The sequence below is a fragment of the Pezoporus occidentalis genome, unplaced genomic scaffold (assembly GCF_034315485.1).
Source record: "Pezoporus occidentalis ecotype Australia unplaced genomic scaffold, CSIRO_AGI_Poc_V1 ctg104, whole genome shotgun sequence".
Classification (NCBI taxonomy): Eukaryota; Metazoa; Chordata; class Aves; order Psittaciformes; family Psittacidae; genus Pezoporus; species Pezoporus occidentalis.
In genome coordinates, this window is record NW_026912822.1 from 2028680 (window position 1) to 2044234 (window position 15555).

Below are 15555 nucleotides of genomic sequence, written 5' to 3' on the forward strand. Positions count from 1 at the left end.
AAATGAGAGAATTTTACACCAATAACATAATAAAATAGTAACGTGTGACCAGTCACTCAAGCTCCACCTGCAAGGAAAGAACAGCATAAAAGCGAATGAGAGAGGGGGGAGATAGGGAAGACTTCACGGTAACTTCTGGAATCAGTCAATGGGTTGAACCCATCTTCTCCCCCACAGGGACACCCACTGCATAAGAACTTTATCTCTTGAGCGCTCAATAACTAACTCATGCCTCTGTTGCTGCGTATCGCTTCAAGCTTGGTTTTGCAGGTTATCACCAGCAATCAGGACCCTGAATTTGTCACCGTTTTATATTAATAGCATTATTCCATAAACTGTCCGTGTTGGTCCTTTGTGGGTGCCAGCAACAGCTGCCAGTGGGTTACATAAAGTGGACACAGCCACTGAGGGGTCCCCTGATGCTGTTGGCATGTTTACCTGAGCCAGTGAGTGGAATTGCCCCCTGATCCGGCAGGACTGCTCACTGAAGGGTCCCTATAATGGGATGCTGACAGACTGGTTGGGCAGAAAGGTCTCAGCTTTCCTGGGGTGCTGACAGAACAAACACGAGCAGTGGAGAAAACCTGCCCCCTTTTCATGTGACACAAGGGACAAAAAGAACACGGGTTAAAATAATTAATACAAATAATCAAATCCAGTCCTACCAAATCACACCAAGTTCAAGGCAAAAAGACTGTGTGTAAGGGAATGACCAGCTTGGGGCTGATGCTGCTTCCCTCCCTGCTGTAGGGAATTAGGAAGCCCCAAGCCCAGCCAAAGCCTCACATCTGGAGAAGGCATAGACCTACCAGGCATTAAACCTCTTTGCCAGGACATGGTATGGCCCAAGGCAGTCATGGCCAAGACCTGCCTGGTGGACCTCAGCATGACAGTGCCACATGCCCCCAGCGAGGACATGGCACAAGCCAGAGCTGCTTGGTGGTGGTGAAGGGGCTGAAATGTCATCTTGAGACCTGTTGTGATCACAGAGGGATTGAGTTTATGAGAGCCCATCAGCACTGAGTGGGAGACAAAGAGCAGCAACCTTTGGGAAGTGCAGGTATGGAGAATCCAACCAAAAGGACCCAACCTGTCAGTCTCCCAGATGGGACAAGGCTGGGTCAGACACTGCAACCCAGGAGTACCCAGGTCAGATGGTTGCAGCCATTAAACGGTATTTGGCATACTTTTCCCCCATAATGTATGTATGTATGTTAAGAGGACACAGGAAAAGCATGGACCCTGCTACCAGTGCCTGGCAAGTTTGGCACTGGATCAGGAGGATCCCTTTACCAGGTAGCACTGAGTCAAGCTCCTCGGCTCTATGCACAATTTTACCTCACTGCAAAATTACCACTGCTCACTCTCCTTCTTCCAGCAAGTCATGGGATGGCAGAGGCTAGCGAGATGGATTCCAGGTGAAGAAACAGCAGAAGCAGTATGTCAGGGCTCTGATCACATCTGTATGAGACATGATTGTTCCTCCTTGCCAGGTGAGTGCACAGACATTAATGCTCATGAAACGGTATTTTGACCAACCCTCATTTTTTGGCTGGATCCCTGCCTGTTTCTCTGCCTGAGCAGCCTCAGGTTTGCTGCTGCTGTTGTGGCCAGCACTGGGCAGGATCTGTGTGCAGCCGGGGTCTCTAATGCACTGCAGTGGAGCCGAGTCACTTCCCATGCAGCTGGCTCAGCCTCCTCTCTGCCATCCCTGGCTGGTTCATTAGCATCCAACTGTTCAAAGGGATGGAAATTACATTATATTTAGGTCACAAACGTATTTTAAGCAAAAATACCTGTTATATTTAAAGCACCTTGTTCAGAGACTCTCTGTCTGCTGCTTCCAGGATGGCTGCACAAATACTCGCTGTCCTTAATACGTTATTTAATGCTACAGCAGGTGCTTCCAAAATCTGATTTTTGTTTAAATATAAATTAGGTTCATTCACTCAATTGAATTAATGCTGGTAAATAAGAAACCACTTTCTGGCAGCTCATTTAGCTATCCCAAACAGGCAAAAGCCCAGAATACCACAGTGACAGGGTTGTAGTCCGGGACAGCTCTGCTCTCTGCTCTGCTCCCTGCAGGCAGGCAGCTTTCCAGGAGCACCAGCAGTCAGGTATCACTCCCCACGCCTTGGGCTGCAGCTCCTTGTAGGCAGTGACCTCTCCACAGCTCTCTGTGCAATCACTTCTTGAACAGCTCAAGCATCTGGCTGTGCCTCCTACCAGGACTGTGTGAGTGACAATCTCCTTGCACTTCATTGTATTGATCATTCTTCTGGAAGCAGCTCAGAAAGCGGAAGCTGCTCTTCAGCCCCAGCTCCTGTGCTCCTGAAGAAGAGGCTGTGTTGACTCACAGTCAGTATATTTGAAACTAGAGTGTATTGTGATGCTCAAGCAATTCCCAAAACCTCCTGTAAACAAGCCAGGGACATGGTTACCTTTCTGTGATCTTCCAGTTGGGATAAGGTAGTACCAGTCCTAGAATAGCCCAGAATAACTTCTTACAGCACTGCACGACACATCCCTTCTCCAAGGGACTGAGCCCACAGCCTCCCTCATTTATATTGACACGTACCAGAACAGAGCATCAGGGCTGCTGCTGCTGCTTCTCCTCTGCAACCCCGCCAGGAGAGCACAGCCCACCGGCTTGCCCTGCTGCTGTCATGTCCTTCCACCAGCCCATAAACTTCCCATGTCCATGAAGGCTTCATCTTGCATCTTGATTCCTGAGGCAATTTTTCTCTCTCCTCCTGTGGGGACACAGTGGGAGACAGAGACTGGAGCGCAGGAGGCTGCTCTTCCCCCCTCCAGCCCTGTCAACGCGTCCCCAGCATGCGCTGGCACTGCAGGCATCACCGAGGCAGGGCTCCTTAGATGTCTCAGGAAGGAGGTGATGACGTTTTCCTGCCCTTCCTCCAGGGAATCTTCAAATCCCTCAACTCTCAGAGAGCAACAGTCTGTTTAATGTGTGTGAAAGAGGCAGCAGCACAGGAAGAGCTGGATGGAGGAAACCGGGTTTTGGGAGTTTAGTAGAAAAGATTAAAACACTCCTGTTCTCCAGCATTGACAGTCATCTTCCCATCAACATCAGCTTCACAGATCTGCTCTGGCATGCTATGCTGCGGCAGGGAGGACATCACTGCTGTGGTTTCCCTGACCCACAACAGGAGCAGGGACATAGGCAGCTCTCACCCAGCTGGGAGAGACACCTCCAACCTTTGAGAAGAGAATATGTTGATTTCCAGGCTCAGCTGCAGTGCCCTGGCCTCAAGGGCACGCATCAGATAAAAGGCACTTGAGGCTGAAAGCAGATACAGCGACTGGTTTGAATGGAGTTAGAACATTCACCCGGGAGGGCTTCAGTGCTCAGCCATGCTCCTGGTGTTATTAGGTTAGCCTTAATGCAGCACATGTGGTCCAGCAGCCAGAGGAAATGGCTGGGACCTTCCTTGGAATTGATGGCTTTATCCCTTTGCATTAACACTGATCTGGCATTGCCTGCAGCAGTGGCCACTCTTCCTCTCCTGGCACACGTGCACAGCCCTGCTTTGACTGCAGAAAACAAAGAGGCACTACTGACTGTATGTGCTGCTCTTGATCTAAGCAGTGCTTGTAGTGACAGGGCAGTGCCAGTCCTTCAACAACAGCCCCAACTGGCTGGAACGGAGCAGAACAGCCATCCTTGCTGAGAGCCAGAAGCTTTTAGAGAGGGCAGGAAACGATGACAGCCTCTGCTCATGTATCCTGACCTCCCGAGTCCTCCCTGTGATGGATGAGGGATGGAAGGCATGCCCTATACACCACCACGCTGATTCCCTCACGTGCAGGACGTGCCTCGCTGAATAACAAAATTACAACTGCTGTACAAACCAAATTGAATGTGTTTATTAAGTAAAAACACTACTTCATAGGTGATTATTCTGGATACAGATGCAGTATCAGTGCTCTCGTGGTAAACCCCAGTATTTCGTCACTTCAGCTTCAATAAACCTATAGTTTGATTTTGCAGACTAAAATCTCAGTCTAAGATACTGAGTTACAAGCATGAGTAACTGTACTGTATTCAGGATTAGTTCTCAGTTTCTGTCTTTGTCTCCTTATACATCTGCCTGCTTTTCGCCAGTGTTAACCTTGATTTCAACCAGATTAAACCCAGACAGAATCAGTACAGCACCTTTTTTCTGGTACCTGATCACTGAATCTGACTTACCAGCCCTGCGGTTTGAGATCTAGAAGCGTGACACCAGATCTCAGGTGTCTCTCTACACAAGAGTGCCACTTCAACTATCAATACGATGTCTGTGAGACCTCCACCATGGGCCTTTGCTTCCCTCAAGGAAGGAGAAAAAGAATGGAAGTCCTCACCAAAAAGGGCCTCCCACGGCACCATAATGAAACATCCTTTTTGGAAATGCAGGAGATTCCAGGAGACGGCCAAGGAAGCTCTGGTGAGGAGAAACAATGTGTGGCAGGATTTCAAGTACTCCATCCCTCAAAGGAGAGCCTCAAAGTGATGTTTCCTCTTGAATCAAGTGACTCAAAATGATAAGCAAACAACATTCCCAACATGACAAACTGGTAATGACAAAGGGGAGAAGTTTCTGTTTATTTGTTCCTCTTAAAACAGCTTAAAAGCAAGTATGTCCTATTTTAAAAAAGAGGGGATTCAGAGTGTCCAGAAGCTGGAAATAAAACCACGAAGGAGGCGTTACATGGTCAGCAGAACACAGAAAGCAGAGGGTATAAAACAAATTTAGTCTCAGTGAATAGTGGATGGGTGCTGCCCATGGGAAGTGGAATAGCACATAACACTGCCTCTGCCCTCTGAAACACAAACCCTGATATCAGTTTGCTTTACTGCAGTACTTGATAGGAAAGCACACCCATACTGAAAAACCATTGTCAATTGGAAGAGAAAAACATTACAAACCTGCTATTGCTCCGTAGGCACTGATTCATGGAGTTCTATGGGGAAAGGGCGTGCCCAAGCAGAATTCGGAATTGCATAATTCCTCTTAAAATGAGATAGCCCTGGTGTGACTGCAAATAAAAAGTAACCAGGCTGTTCCTCTGGCACTGCCTGGCTGCAGACCTGACCACTAGGAACCGCCTGTAACACTGGAGTTTGGACAGGGCTAGGCAGAAGCAACAGGCAGCAATACTGGGAAGTTAAGGTATCTCCTGATAAGCCAGAGAGCTCAGAGAGTTAAAGCCCATAAAGGGCTTTTATCACATTGACAAAGAGTGGCCCTGAGGGGCCTAGGAAGCAAGAAAAGGTTGCTACCTACAGGCCTGCTTAGAAAGAGCCACGCTGGTGGCCAGTGGCTGGTAGGAGCTCAGCTACAAGCCCTGCCCAAGCTTGCCTTTAGCAGATAAGCGCTTCCCTCTCCTCAATCCTCACTGAGCACAGGCAGTATAATTTCATTTATGTCCTCCTCTGCAGAGCACTCTGATCAGACTACAGAGCCCTTTCATCCTCTGTGGACAGGGATCTGGACTTCAATAGGATCTGCAGTAAGAATCAACTCAAAGCAACTGGGGGGAGGCAGCTGCTGGGGCCTTGGAGAAGGTTAAAGCAGTGCCTGTGCAGGGCACCCTGAAGCAGATTTTCATCTTCATCCTCACTTCTGAGACTTGTCCTACCCCACGTTTTGGCACATGCAGCCTTCCTGCTCCCCCACTCTGGTAAGCAAGATACCTGAGATTAGCAGTCCCAAGCGCCAGTGTCCCTGCACACAGGGGAGGAAAGGTGCGCTTCAGTCTTGTGTTTCACTAGGGAGTTTCTGGCTTAAAAAGTCACTTGTTGAAAAACACCATGGCGGGACAGCAGTTAATCAAACATGTCCTCAAACATGCGCTGCCCCATGGCTATGTAAACCTCTTTTTCCTCCGGTGTCATCTGGGCCACCAGCTCAGGGCGCTGGCTCACTTGGCTGTACGAGTGTGGGCGCCCAGCCACCGTCACAGTGGGGTCTTCTGCCACCACCTCGAACTCTTCATCTTCATCCTCATCCTCCAGCCCGTACATTGAGGTGGCCGTTGTGGGAGGGCGGGGAGGGGATTCCTCCTCCGACTCGCTTGTCTCACTCTCGGAGTCACTAGCGTTGGGACCGGAGAGAGGAGCGCCGCCTCCGACAGTGACTGCTGAAGCAGAAGGTGTCTTCTTCTCGTGGATGAGCAGGGCACGCATCACCTCCTCGTTATCATCCAGAGCTGCCCGGCCCTCCTCACGCTCCTGGAAGGCATCCAGATCCCTGCCCCCTGCAAAGAGACACAAAGGAATGATTGTTTCCTCACTGAGATTCTGGGACACGGACCTGAAGGCTTTCTGGACCCGTGTAAATTGCTGCCACTGAGCACACTCGACCAAGTCACACCTTTTTCTTATGCCAGTTCCTCTGCTCCTTTAAAAGACAAGAGATAGTTATGGTTTTTTCTCTCATAACAGCAGAGCAAGTATTGACATTTCCTAGGAGCTGGGAGGCCTGGAGTCACTGTGGCTCCCAGCTGGGAGCCTTGGCCAGGAGCACATGGCAAGAGAAAGCAACAAACACATGATAGGCAGGCACCTGGAAAAGACTCCCCCTCCCATTTCTGAGCTGGGCTGATGCACTTTCCTTACTGTGGAGTAGAAAGCAATCTTTGGGTTCTAAATCCAGGCTTCCGGATGCCTGGATCATTTGAGCACCTAATGATGATGCTTGCCAGCGATACAACAAGCACCTCAGTGCTGTTTCACAGTTGAACAAGCACAAGCTCTTTCTTCTTGTTCCTTTGTTTCCGGGTTGTATGACCAGAGCCTGAAGGACTTGCTGTGATGACCAAAATCACAGGGAGCTGCCAGCAGAGACCATAAATACAGATCCGAACCCAGGCGCTGCCCTGCTGAGCTCCCCATCTCTATGGGTTAAGGTGGAGAAGCTGATGAATCCAGGCAGACACAGGGTACATGGAAACCATGTATTATGAAACAACATTCAAAGAAACCCATGTCTGGTAAGCCACAGGAAAGGAGTGACCACGAATTCCCTTGGCTTTTAGTGCTAAATGAAAGACTTCCTTAGTTCACCTGTTTCACAGCATTTTTTCATTCTGTGTTGAAAGAAACCCATAACCAATGCAGACTGCACCCTACAGCAGAGAAAAGCTTGGGCACCACCTGCACAGAAGTAGTGCTGAAAACCATGGAGGTCCTGCCAAAGAAATGCACCACTAACTTCACTGAGCTTGTGTTTTATAGAATCACAGAATGGAAGGGGCCTTAAAACTCATTCAGTTCCAACCCCTGCCACAGGCAGGGACACCTTCCACTAGAGCAGGTTGCTCCAAGCCCTGTCCAACCTGGCCTTGGACACTGCCAGGTATGGGGCAGCCACAGCTTCTCTGGGCACCCTGTGCCAGCGCCTCAGCACCCTCACAGGGAAGAACTTCTGCCGACAACATTACCTCAATCCCCCTTCTGTCAGTTTAAAGCCATTCCCCCTTGTCCTGTCACTACATGCCCTTTAAAAAGTCCCTCTCCAGGTTTCTTGTATCCCCTTTAGGCACTGGGAGCTGCTCTAAGGTATCCTCACAGCTTCTCTTCTCCAGGCTGAACAGCCTGTCTTGATAGGGGAGGTGCTGCAGCCCCCTGATCATCTTTGTGGCCTCCTCTGGACTTACTCCAACAGCTCCACATCCCTGTTGTGTTGAGGACACCAGAACTGCACACAGTGCTGCAAGTGAGGTCTCACGAGAGCAGAGCAGAGGGGCAGGATCACCTCCTTCGACCTGCTGGTCACTCTCCTTTTGATGCAGCCCAGGATACGGTTAGTTTCTGGGCTGCGAGCACACACTGAAGCCAGCTCATGTTCATTTTCTCATCGACCAACACCTGCAAGTCGTTCTCTGCCCAGCCTGTAGCTGTGCCTGGGATTGCTCTGACTCAGGTGTAGGACCTTCCACTTGTCATGTTTAAACTTCATGAGGTTGGCACTGGCCACCTCACAAGCGTACTGAGGTTCCCTCTGGATGGCATTCCTTCCCTCTAGCGTTATCAACCGAACCACACAGCTTGGTGTCATCACGAACTTGCTCAGGGTGCATCAATCCCAGTGTTCATGTCACCGACAAAGATGTCATACAGGATCAGTCCCAACACTGACCCCCCTGAGGGACACCACTCGTTACCTGTCTCCACTTGGACCTTGAGCTGCTGACCACAACTCTTTGAGTGTGACCATCCAGCCAATTCTTTATCACCAAGTGATCCATCTGTCAAATCCATGCCCCTCCAGTTCAGAGACAAGGATGTTTTCATGGTAAATAAAGTTGTAGTAGTAGGTGATGGCTACATCTTCTAGTACTACTGGCAAAATTCTTCATAGGAAGCAAGAATAAAGGTGTTGTGTTGGCAGCCTTGCGCTCAGCTCACTGCTTGTGATTGCAGAGCATAAGAGGCTATTGGACAGCATCTCCATGAAATTATATCAAGGTTCATCACACTGAGAGCTGTTAAGTGACAACAGCCTGAGGTAGCTCCACAGAGTCTGATTTCGTGACTCAGGAGTGGGGCTGTCTCTTGCAAGGACTGTTCCTTCCAGATCCAAGCACTGAATCTTGTCTGTCAGTGGTCCTAAGTTTCCGTTCTCCCTGTTTATGTCATCCAAGAGTTGTAGAAATGTGTTGCAGCAGCAATTTCAGGCTATTTCCAAAAGTGCCTTCTTCATTCTTCAGTAGTGGCGGAGGTTAAGCAGTGATGCCACCATGCTGAAAGAAGATATGCTCCCCCCTCCATGTCACTCAGTGGTATCTGAGAAACATTTATGCTGTGTACACCAGAAGTCATGTCAAGAAGCCAATTTAACACTACAGGTGAATTGGTGATTTGAACGTCTCGCAGAAAAATGGGGTGAGAATTCACCACGGCTGATGAGTAACAACAACATCTGCTACAGACTGTAGGAAGAAGTTGCTCCAGTCAGCTCACTTTCTTTATTTGGAAAATGCTTTGGGATCCGTATGCTTTTGGGATCCAAGGTGTTATATGTGAACAAGATCATCTGATATCTTCTGAGTGTTATTCCACATCCGTGTTCTTCACTTCCTCTAGACGTGTATGCTTCACTTCTCTTCGGAGCACTGCTGTTTCCGAGGTCTCATGCTCACCTGTGCAGTTGCCTTTGCCATCTTCCCTTCCAAAGCATAAACATTTTTGGTCTATAATGCTGAAATGACTTGGAATATTGCATCTACTGATTCACTCTTGTAAAAAAAATACAAGGTCTCCGCTTCCTGTTTTTAGTGGTAAGCTTAAATAGCACAATTACCAAAGCCGAATGCTTCTATTGGTGGCTACAGGATCTTGACTATGGTCTGTGGACAATCTGAGCCCAACATGAATGAAGATAGAAGCAAAGATAACGAGAAACAAACAGAACGCAATACAGACTCACCTGCCATGGTGACAGACCTTCCTACTGTACTTCCAGAAGCTGTATTTCTGACATGCTCTTCATAGTGTGAGGTGTCCCTGCCCATGGCAGGGGGGTTGGAACTAATTGATCTTAAGCTCCTTTCCAACCCTAACTATTCTATGATTCTATATAAAACACATTTTGAAAACCAACTGGCAAGAGGAAGGCTGGCAGCACAAACCCACTGCTGGTAGCTTTGGTAGGCTTCAGAATCACTGAATGTTATTAAATGCTATTTTTCAGCAGTGACCTAATGAAGAGGCAGCCTTTCAGGTGAAGACCTTCATCCAGAAGCAATGAGGTTTCAACATGGAAGTTGTTAACAGATAATTAACATCTTAGAAGCCCAGGAACCATTTTTTGGACAGCTAGGTTTTACTGACCCCGATTTCAATCCTGGATCTAATAAATCAGGACTTTTTAAGTCTATCTACACACAGGTGCTTTGCATAGCAAAGGGGAGCAGACAAAATCTGGGGTGTTGGGAGCAGCAGCTCTAAACACACAGGGGAACACGGTTTTGACAGCATTCTAAAAGCATCATGTAAGCAAAGCAGTACTTCTGCTCTGTGAATTTTCTTACCGTCTTTGATTTCATCAGGGTCATAAGCCCCCTGCACCGTGCTCTCCCGTAACCAAATTGGCCTTTCTCTGGCTGGTCTTCCTTCACCTGCAGACCGACTGATATCTTCCTGGTCCTCCATGTTGATGACAACATTCTGGGTATACAAGTCCTCATATGATGGTCCTTTTGTAGTCCATGCTTCCCGATGGTGTCCACCTGCAAGACCAGCTGCTGTCCCTGAACCAGGACCAGCTGCACGCTCCTTGCTACATAAAGAGATAAAAACAGCATTCAGAACAAGGCCCTCCTCAGCCAGCACTGCAACACTTAAAACTATGTTCAGTTATGTCCCATAGTCTGCACCAAGAATTTGCATTGTCATTTCTAACATCTGGTGCTAGGAATTTCTATACCAGCTTGCTGATTTGGGGAACTTGGGGATCTCAAGTGGGAAAACCTGCATAAAGCCATGGCAACTTCCACCACAGACACTGAAGAGACAGCACTAAAGCTGCTGATGCACTCATTTAAAAACAAATATAAAATCCCAGAATGCCCTGAAATAAAAGTCACAGCAGCAGAACATTGTTGAACAGTAATGTGGTATTTGGAAAAGCCTCTTTTTGGCCTTCATACAGAAACAATATACCATATAAAAAAAAGCACTAAAGTTTAAAGAAGTCAGAGCCCAGAGAGACAGCATGCTTAGACCTGAGAACCATTATTACCCACAGGACTCATGAAGCAGTTAACCCACAGATCAAACCTTTCTTGAATTGTGAGTGACAATACATATAAGTCACATCTCCCGCATTACAGAGATCTGTACTATCCACAGATGCTGCCTTGGGAGGACCGGGGAGTCCAGGCAGAGAAGAAAGATGAGAGGGCACCCTCAAACCAGAGGACCAGAGGGCTGGCCAAAGGGCTTTTTGTGGTGATGGTGTGTGGGAGGAGGCAAGACAGAGCTATCTTCATTGTGGAAAAGCTGGAGACAGAAAGGCTATCACTGATGTGAAGGGTATGCAGTCAAAGCCTAGGCCTCCTCTGTTTTCTGAGAGGAGCTGCAGCCAGCACATTTTCCTCTAGGGTCCCTTCTAGCTCAGGAGACTGATAGAGGAAAGAAACATTCCTGCTTGGATCTGATGGAAAGAGGATGTCAGGTGGAGTACTTTCTGCACAGTGATGGCAAGGAGCACAGGCATTCTCTGGCCTGTGCTGTTACTTGTGCATTGATAAGGGAAATCAGCTGAATGGAAACTCGCTCCTCTCTGCAGACTGCACCCACCCTCAACCATATCATTTCAGTCATCTGATTGCCAGTGGTGCCTATTGCTTTTCACAGCTAACAGCTCTGCCTGGGCTCCTCCTCTTGTCCAAAGCAAATCTACCAAGGATACTCAGCATCCCTGCTCTGCTGCCAGCTGAGCAGACAGCTCTCATCAGTGAGCATGGTTCCATCCCTGCTACCAACCCAACAACCTTTTCTCCAACTGAGAAGCTTAAATAAGGTTGCAGCTGGAGAAGACCTGAGTAATATGCAATATTTTAAACGCAGCAAGGACTTCACCACTGCTTGCTGGGCTAATTTTGCTGAATTGGTAGGGGAAAACATGCAGATAGGTGGTGATTTCTCTTCCCCAGAAAACAATACTGGTATGTTCAGCCACGGTTTGGATTGAGGGGTACTCACAGCTTCCCAGTAGTGAGCTTGCTGGGGTTTGTTAGCTGAATACTCCACGGCACCCATGTTAGCATGTGCCCACACAGTAGCTAGTTCTCTCCTGCAGCCATCCCTGCTAGGAGAGCTTCACAGCCGCCTCAAATTTTGGGGCAGCAGTCTCATACACATGTATTGCTTATATAACCTAAGGAGCCACACAGAGACCTTCTTCCCAGGGCATTATTTCAAGTGTTGGTACCTTTCAGCTCTCCAAGACAGGCGCGTGTTCTGTGAAAAGCACCTCTCTGCTTCCCACACAATAGATATCTCTAACTAGCATCTCCCTGACGATTTTATATAATCCACTTTCCTCATAAGGTACACAATGCAACTCTCTCCCAAGCTCTCCCTCCCCACGGCTGCAGTGTGACAGCTAAATACTCAGTAGTGCCAGGAGCTGCCTGATAATACCTTTGCACTGAGGTCCCTGTGAGCGTGCCTGAAATGGACTTTTTTTTCCTATGTGGTATCATTTGGCAGCAAAACATGAAGTCAGGAACATTTCAGAAGTGAAAGTAATAACTCTAAGAGACACCTACATTACTAATTACTTGAAGCCATCTACTTCAATGTCCCACACTTAGGTGGGACCATCTTGACATGTTCTGTCTACTTTCAGATCCCAGTGAGCTTTGCACTTCACTTCGGTGTTGCACCTTCAGAGACACTGTCGGTTGGAGCGTGCAGCGCCTCAAGACTACACAACTGGGGAAGTATTCCTTACTGCAAGAACAGATCTGACTGTTCAGCAACCCTGTTCCAAAGTATAGACTTAAACACTGTGGATTGGGCACCAGAAAAAAGGCCAGCTGCCCTGCAGGCTGCACAGAGCAGATGAGGGGTGTGCACTCTTAAATCTGTCTCTCTCTCAGATCCAAGATCTGCTTTTTTTTTCATCTAGTTCTAGACTTTATACGGCCATCCTGCAATCAGGAACTGTGGCAGCTCAGTGGCCCAGATGCAGCTCATTTGTTACCCTCTGGTTGTTTTACCCTGATGGAAATCCCTTCATCGGTGTTTAGCTGCCTTTAAAGCCAACATAAATAATCCCTGGCATAGCTGAGGTATGGCCCACAGAAACCACACTGTGCAGTGGGAAAGCAACATGAAATTTTCATCTCAATGCTGCCCAGACTATTAAGAAAAGGTCTTGCATAACAGGGATAACTCCTTTTGTGCCTTTTCACTTTTTCACTTTGCTGCTCTTAAGAGCTTCAACTTCACAACAGAGAACCCACGGCCCTTGGTAGCATGACCACAGCAAATCAATTCTGTGAAGATTTTTGTTATATAAAATCATGCTATTTTGACATAAGAAAATGGAGGGGTTATTAGAATCCGTCTATTTTAGAAAACCACAGCAAAGGGCTTAGGTTAAGCAGGTTTGTTTCAAAGGCTGTGGGGCTAAGTCATGCTCTGTCAAGATTAAGAAAATTAATGGCCTCTTATGAAGATTTAAATGACGATCTGCCCAGTTTCCCACAGCAGGTGAATGACAGTTATGCAACGTCAACATGGTCGCTCAGGGCTGTAACTCTTCTGAAAGCACATGAAGGTGCCTGTCGCAGTGCAAAGAGGAGAGGCAGGCGCTGTGTGACCTTTTCTGTTTGTTTCAGCATCACCGGATGTCAGGTTTGTGAATGATGTCAAGACTCCATAAAAACAGAGAGAATAAATAACCCCCCCAAAATAAAAACCTCACAGCAGTGTTTTCATGCAATTAGCTGCTTTGAATTAGTAAGTGTTGATAAATAATTGAATTATTGTATGTGCTGAAGCAAGTTGTGTTCAAGTAAGCATTTAAAAAGCTGCCTATTTATTTTGTCATGCTCTGCACAGAGTAATTAATCTTTTACAGTGTTTTTTAAGTACTTAAGAGTCAAGTTAGTGGGTGCTGCTATTTAATCATGGGACTGCACCAGGCTTCTGCTGTGCTAATTTCCTGTGCACAGAAGGGGAAGACTGAGAAATCACCTTCTTTTTGGTTATCCCAGTTCTACTACTTGAACTAGAGAAAAGGTTTTTTAAAGCAAAGTCTAGTGATTCAGCTTGGGCATAAAGACTTCCAATACCCCCCATATCACCAAAGACATATTGAATGACCTTGGAAAAACCTCTTCCTCTCTATATTGCTTCTGTTTTTCTATCAGAATGATGAGGAAAATTAGCCACCTTCATGGCTAGAGGAAGACTATGGAGAGATAAAAAGTTTATTTCTATATTAATTAGAAATTGTCTAGCATGAATATTGAATATCTGAGGAACATTATCTCTCAAGGTTAACCTGAAAGAAAAAAAAAGAGCATACTGCTTGCTCTCCCATTAAGTACAGCCAAGCACCTCAAGGCACCTCAAGGAATGCTTCCCTCGTGGTACTTCCCTTCCCCCTCCACGTGTTAATTTAATTTCTTTCTTAAACACAGAGAACTGCATCACATTTCACCACAGCTGACAAAATTGACAGCTCCCCACATCTTGCTGCATTATTTAAACATCATCTGTTTTTGTACAGCTAGGAATGTTCTGAAAGAAAGTGTCATTCCCCATGGGTAGGAACATTTAAAAGAGTTTTTGACTATAACATGGCCTCCTCCCAAAAAATAAGAGGCATATAACAAGAAGGAGAAAGTCAGAAATAAAAACCAGCCTTATTACAAGCAATGTCTTTGAACTAGAATGTTGCTATATGTGCATTCGAAACACGAAGTACAGAATGCAGATAACTTAGTTTCAAAAGCTGGGTAGAAGAGAAAGGAATAGATGAAAGGTAAGGGTTTGAGCGAAAGAAGGGAGCGCAGATGGCACTTTCAGAGCTTTGCCAAATGGTTGCAATTTCCTTTTCTTAAGTACTGGGCAAGGGTTTATATACACATCAACTGCAGCACAGCAAACGGCAGGTCATTTGAGTACTGCACCCCACAAAAAACTACCTGACCAGAGGAACAGTCCTTAGCCCTGTCTAGTAAAAAATGGTTATGGCCCTTTGTCTCCTTATAAATCACACATTCCTTGGGGAAATCTGTCAGTCGCTTGCATAGCTGATGCTGAACAAGTAAGTCCTCAATGTGGGCAGAGGCTGCGCAAGGCTGGGGAAAGCCTCACAGGGCAGACAAATGCACTACAAGGAAACAGCACAAGGAGAGAAGACCAGGAGCATTCCTACCTCTGCTTCAGGGCAGGGATCTCTGTGGGTTCTGGCTCCAGGATTTCATAGGCTAAATTCACGTCTTCTGTCTCACGAAGCAGGGCATAAATGGGCTCAATCTGCTCATTGAATCTTGCCACCAGTGTCCTTGCATCCTTTTTAGGCATTGCCGACTCATCTTCTTCCACTTCAGTCTCACAGAAAGTACATCGGAAAGTTCCTAAAACGAAAGAAGTTGCTAAGCACTGGGAGGAAAGCAGCAGGTCTGGCTCTATACAGCCTTTAGAACAGCAACACTTTGCTGTTTCCTTGCTAAATAGCTTTTCCCCCTGACAATCTTTCCCCACACACAGTGTACCTGGCTATTATTTAAGCAGGTGACAAAGCAAGCATTTTGATTGCCATCCAGCAATACCCAGCTGGGCTCAGTTTCTCGCTCTGAAAAGCCCAGATGTGCGGCAGTACCTCTACTGAGACACCTCCTAATCTCAATCCCTCTTTCTTGATGCACATTTTAAATGATAGCCATGACTGGGCTGTGATAAAAAGCTATACAATATACTCTTAGGAGTTCAAGTATTGTGGGTTTCAGGTGCTTGCGCTGATACCTCCCAGGCCCCAAGAACAGGCTAATTTCACAATGAAATAGGGTGTAGTTTCA

General features: G+C 47.1%; 2 protein-coding genes across 8 annotated transcripts in view; one reads left to right on the forward strand and one right to left on the reverse strand.

Annotated features, from left to right (window-relative positions):
• The window catches only part of HGD (homogentisate 1,2-dioxygenase), a 339522-nt gene that overhangs the window by 232090 nt on the left and 91877 nt on the right, over positions 1-15555 (forward strand). The gene's annotated exons all lie outside the window — the stretch shown is intronic.
• The window catches only part of GTF2E1 (general transcription factor IIE subunit 1), a 54618-nt gene continuing 43648 nt past the window's right edge, over positions 4586-15555 (reverse strand). For all 7 annotated transcript variants that reach the window (XM_062618886.1, XM_062618863.1, XM_062618853.1 and 4 more), the window contains 3 exons: positions 14913-15114; positions 10045-10292; positions 4586-6267 (listed from right to left, as the gene is read on the reverse strand). In XM_062618886.1, coding sequence (XP_062474870.1) covers positions 5837-6267; positions 10045-10292; positions 14913-15114 — 881 coding nt within the window. In that variant the 3' untranslated portion in view covers positions 4586-5836. The remainder of the gene's footprint in view (positions 6268-10044; positions 10293-14912; positions 15115-15555) is intronic.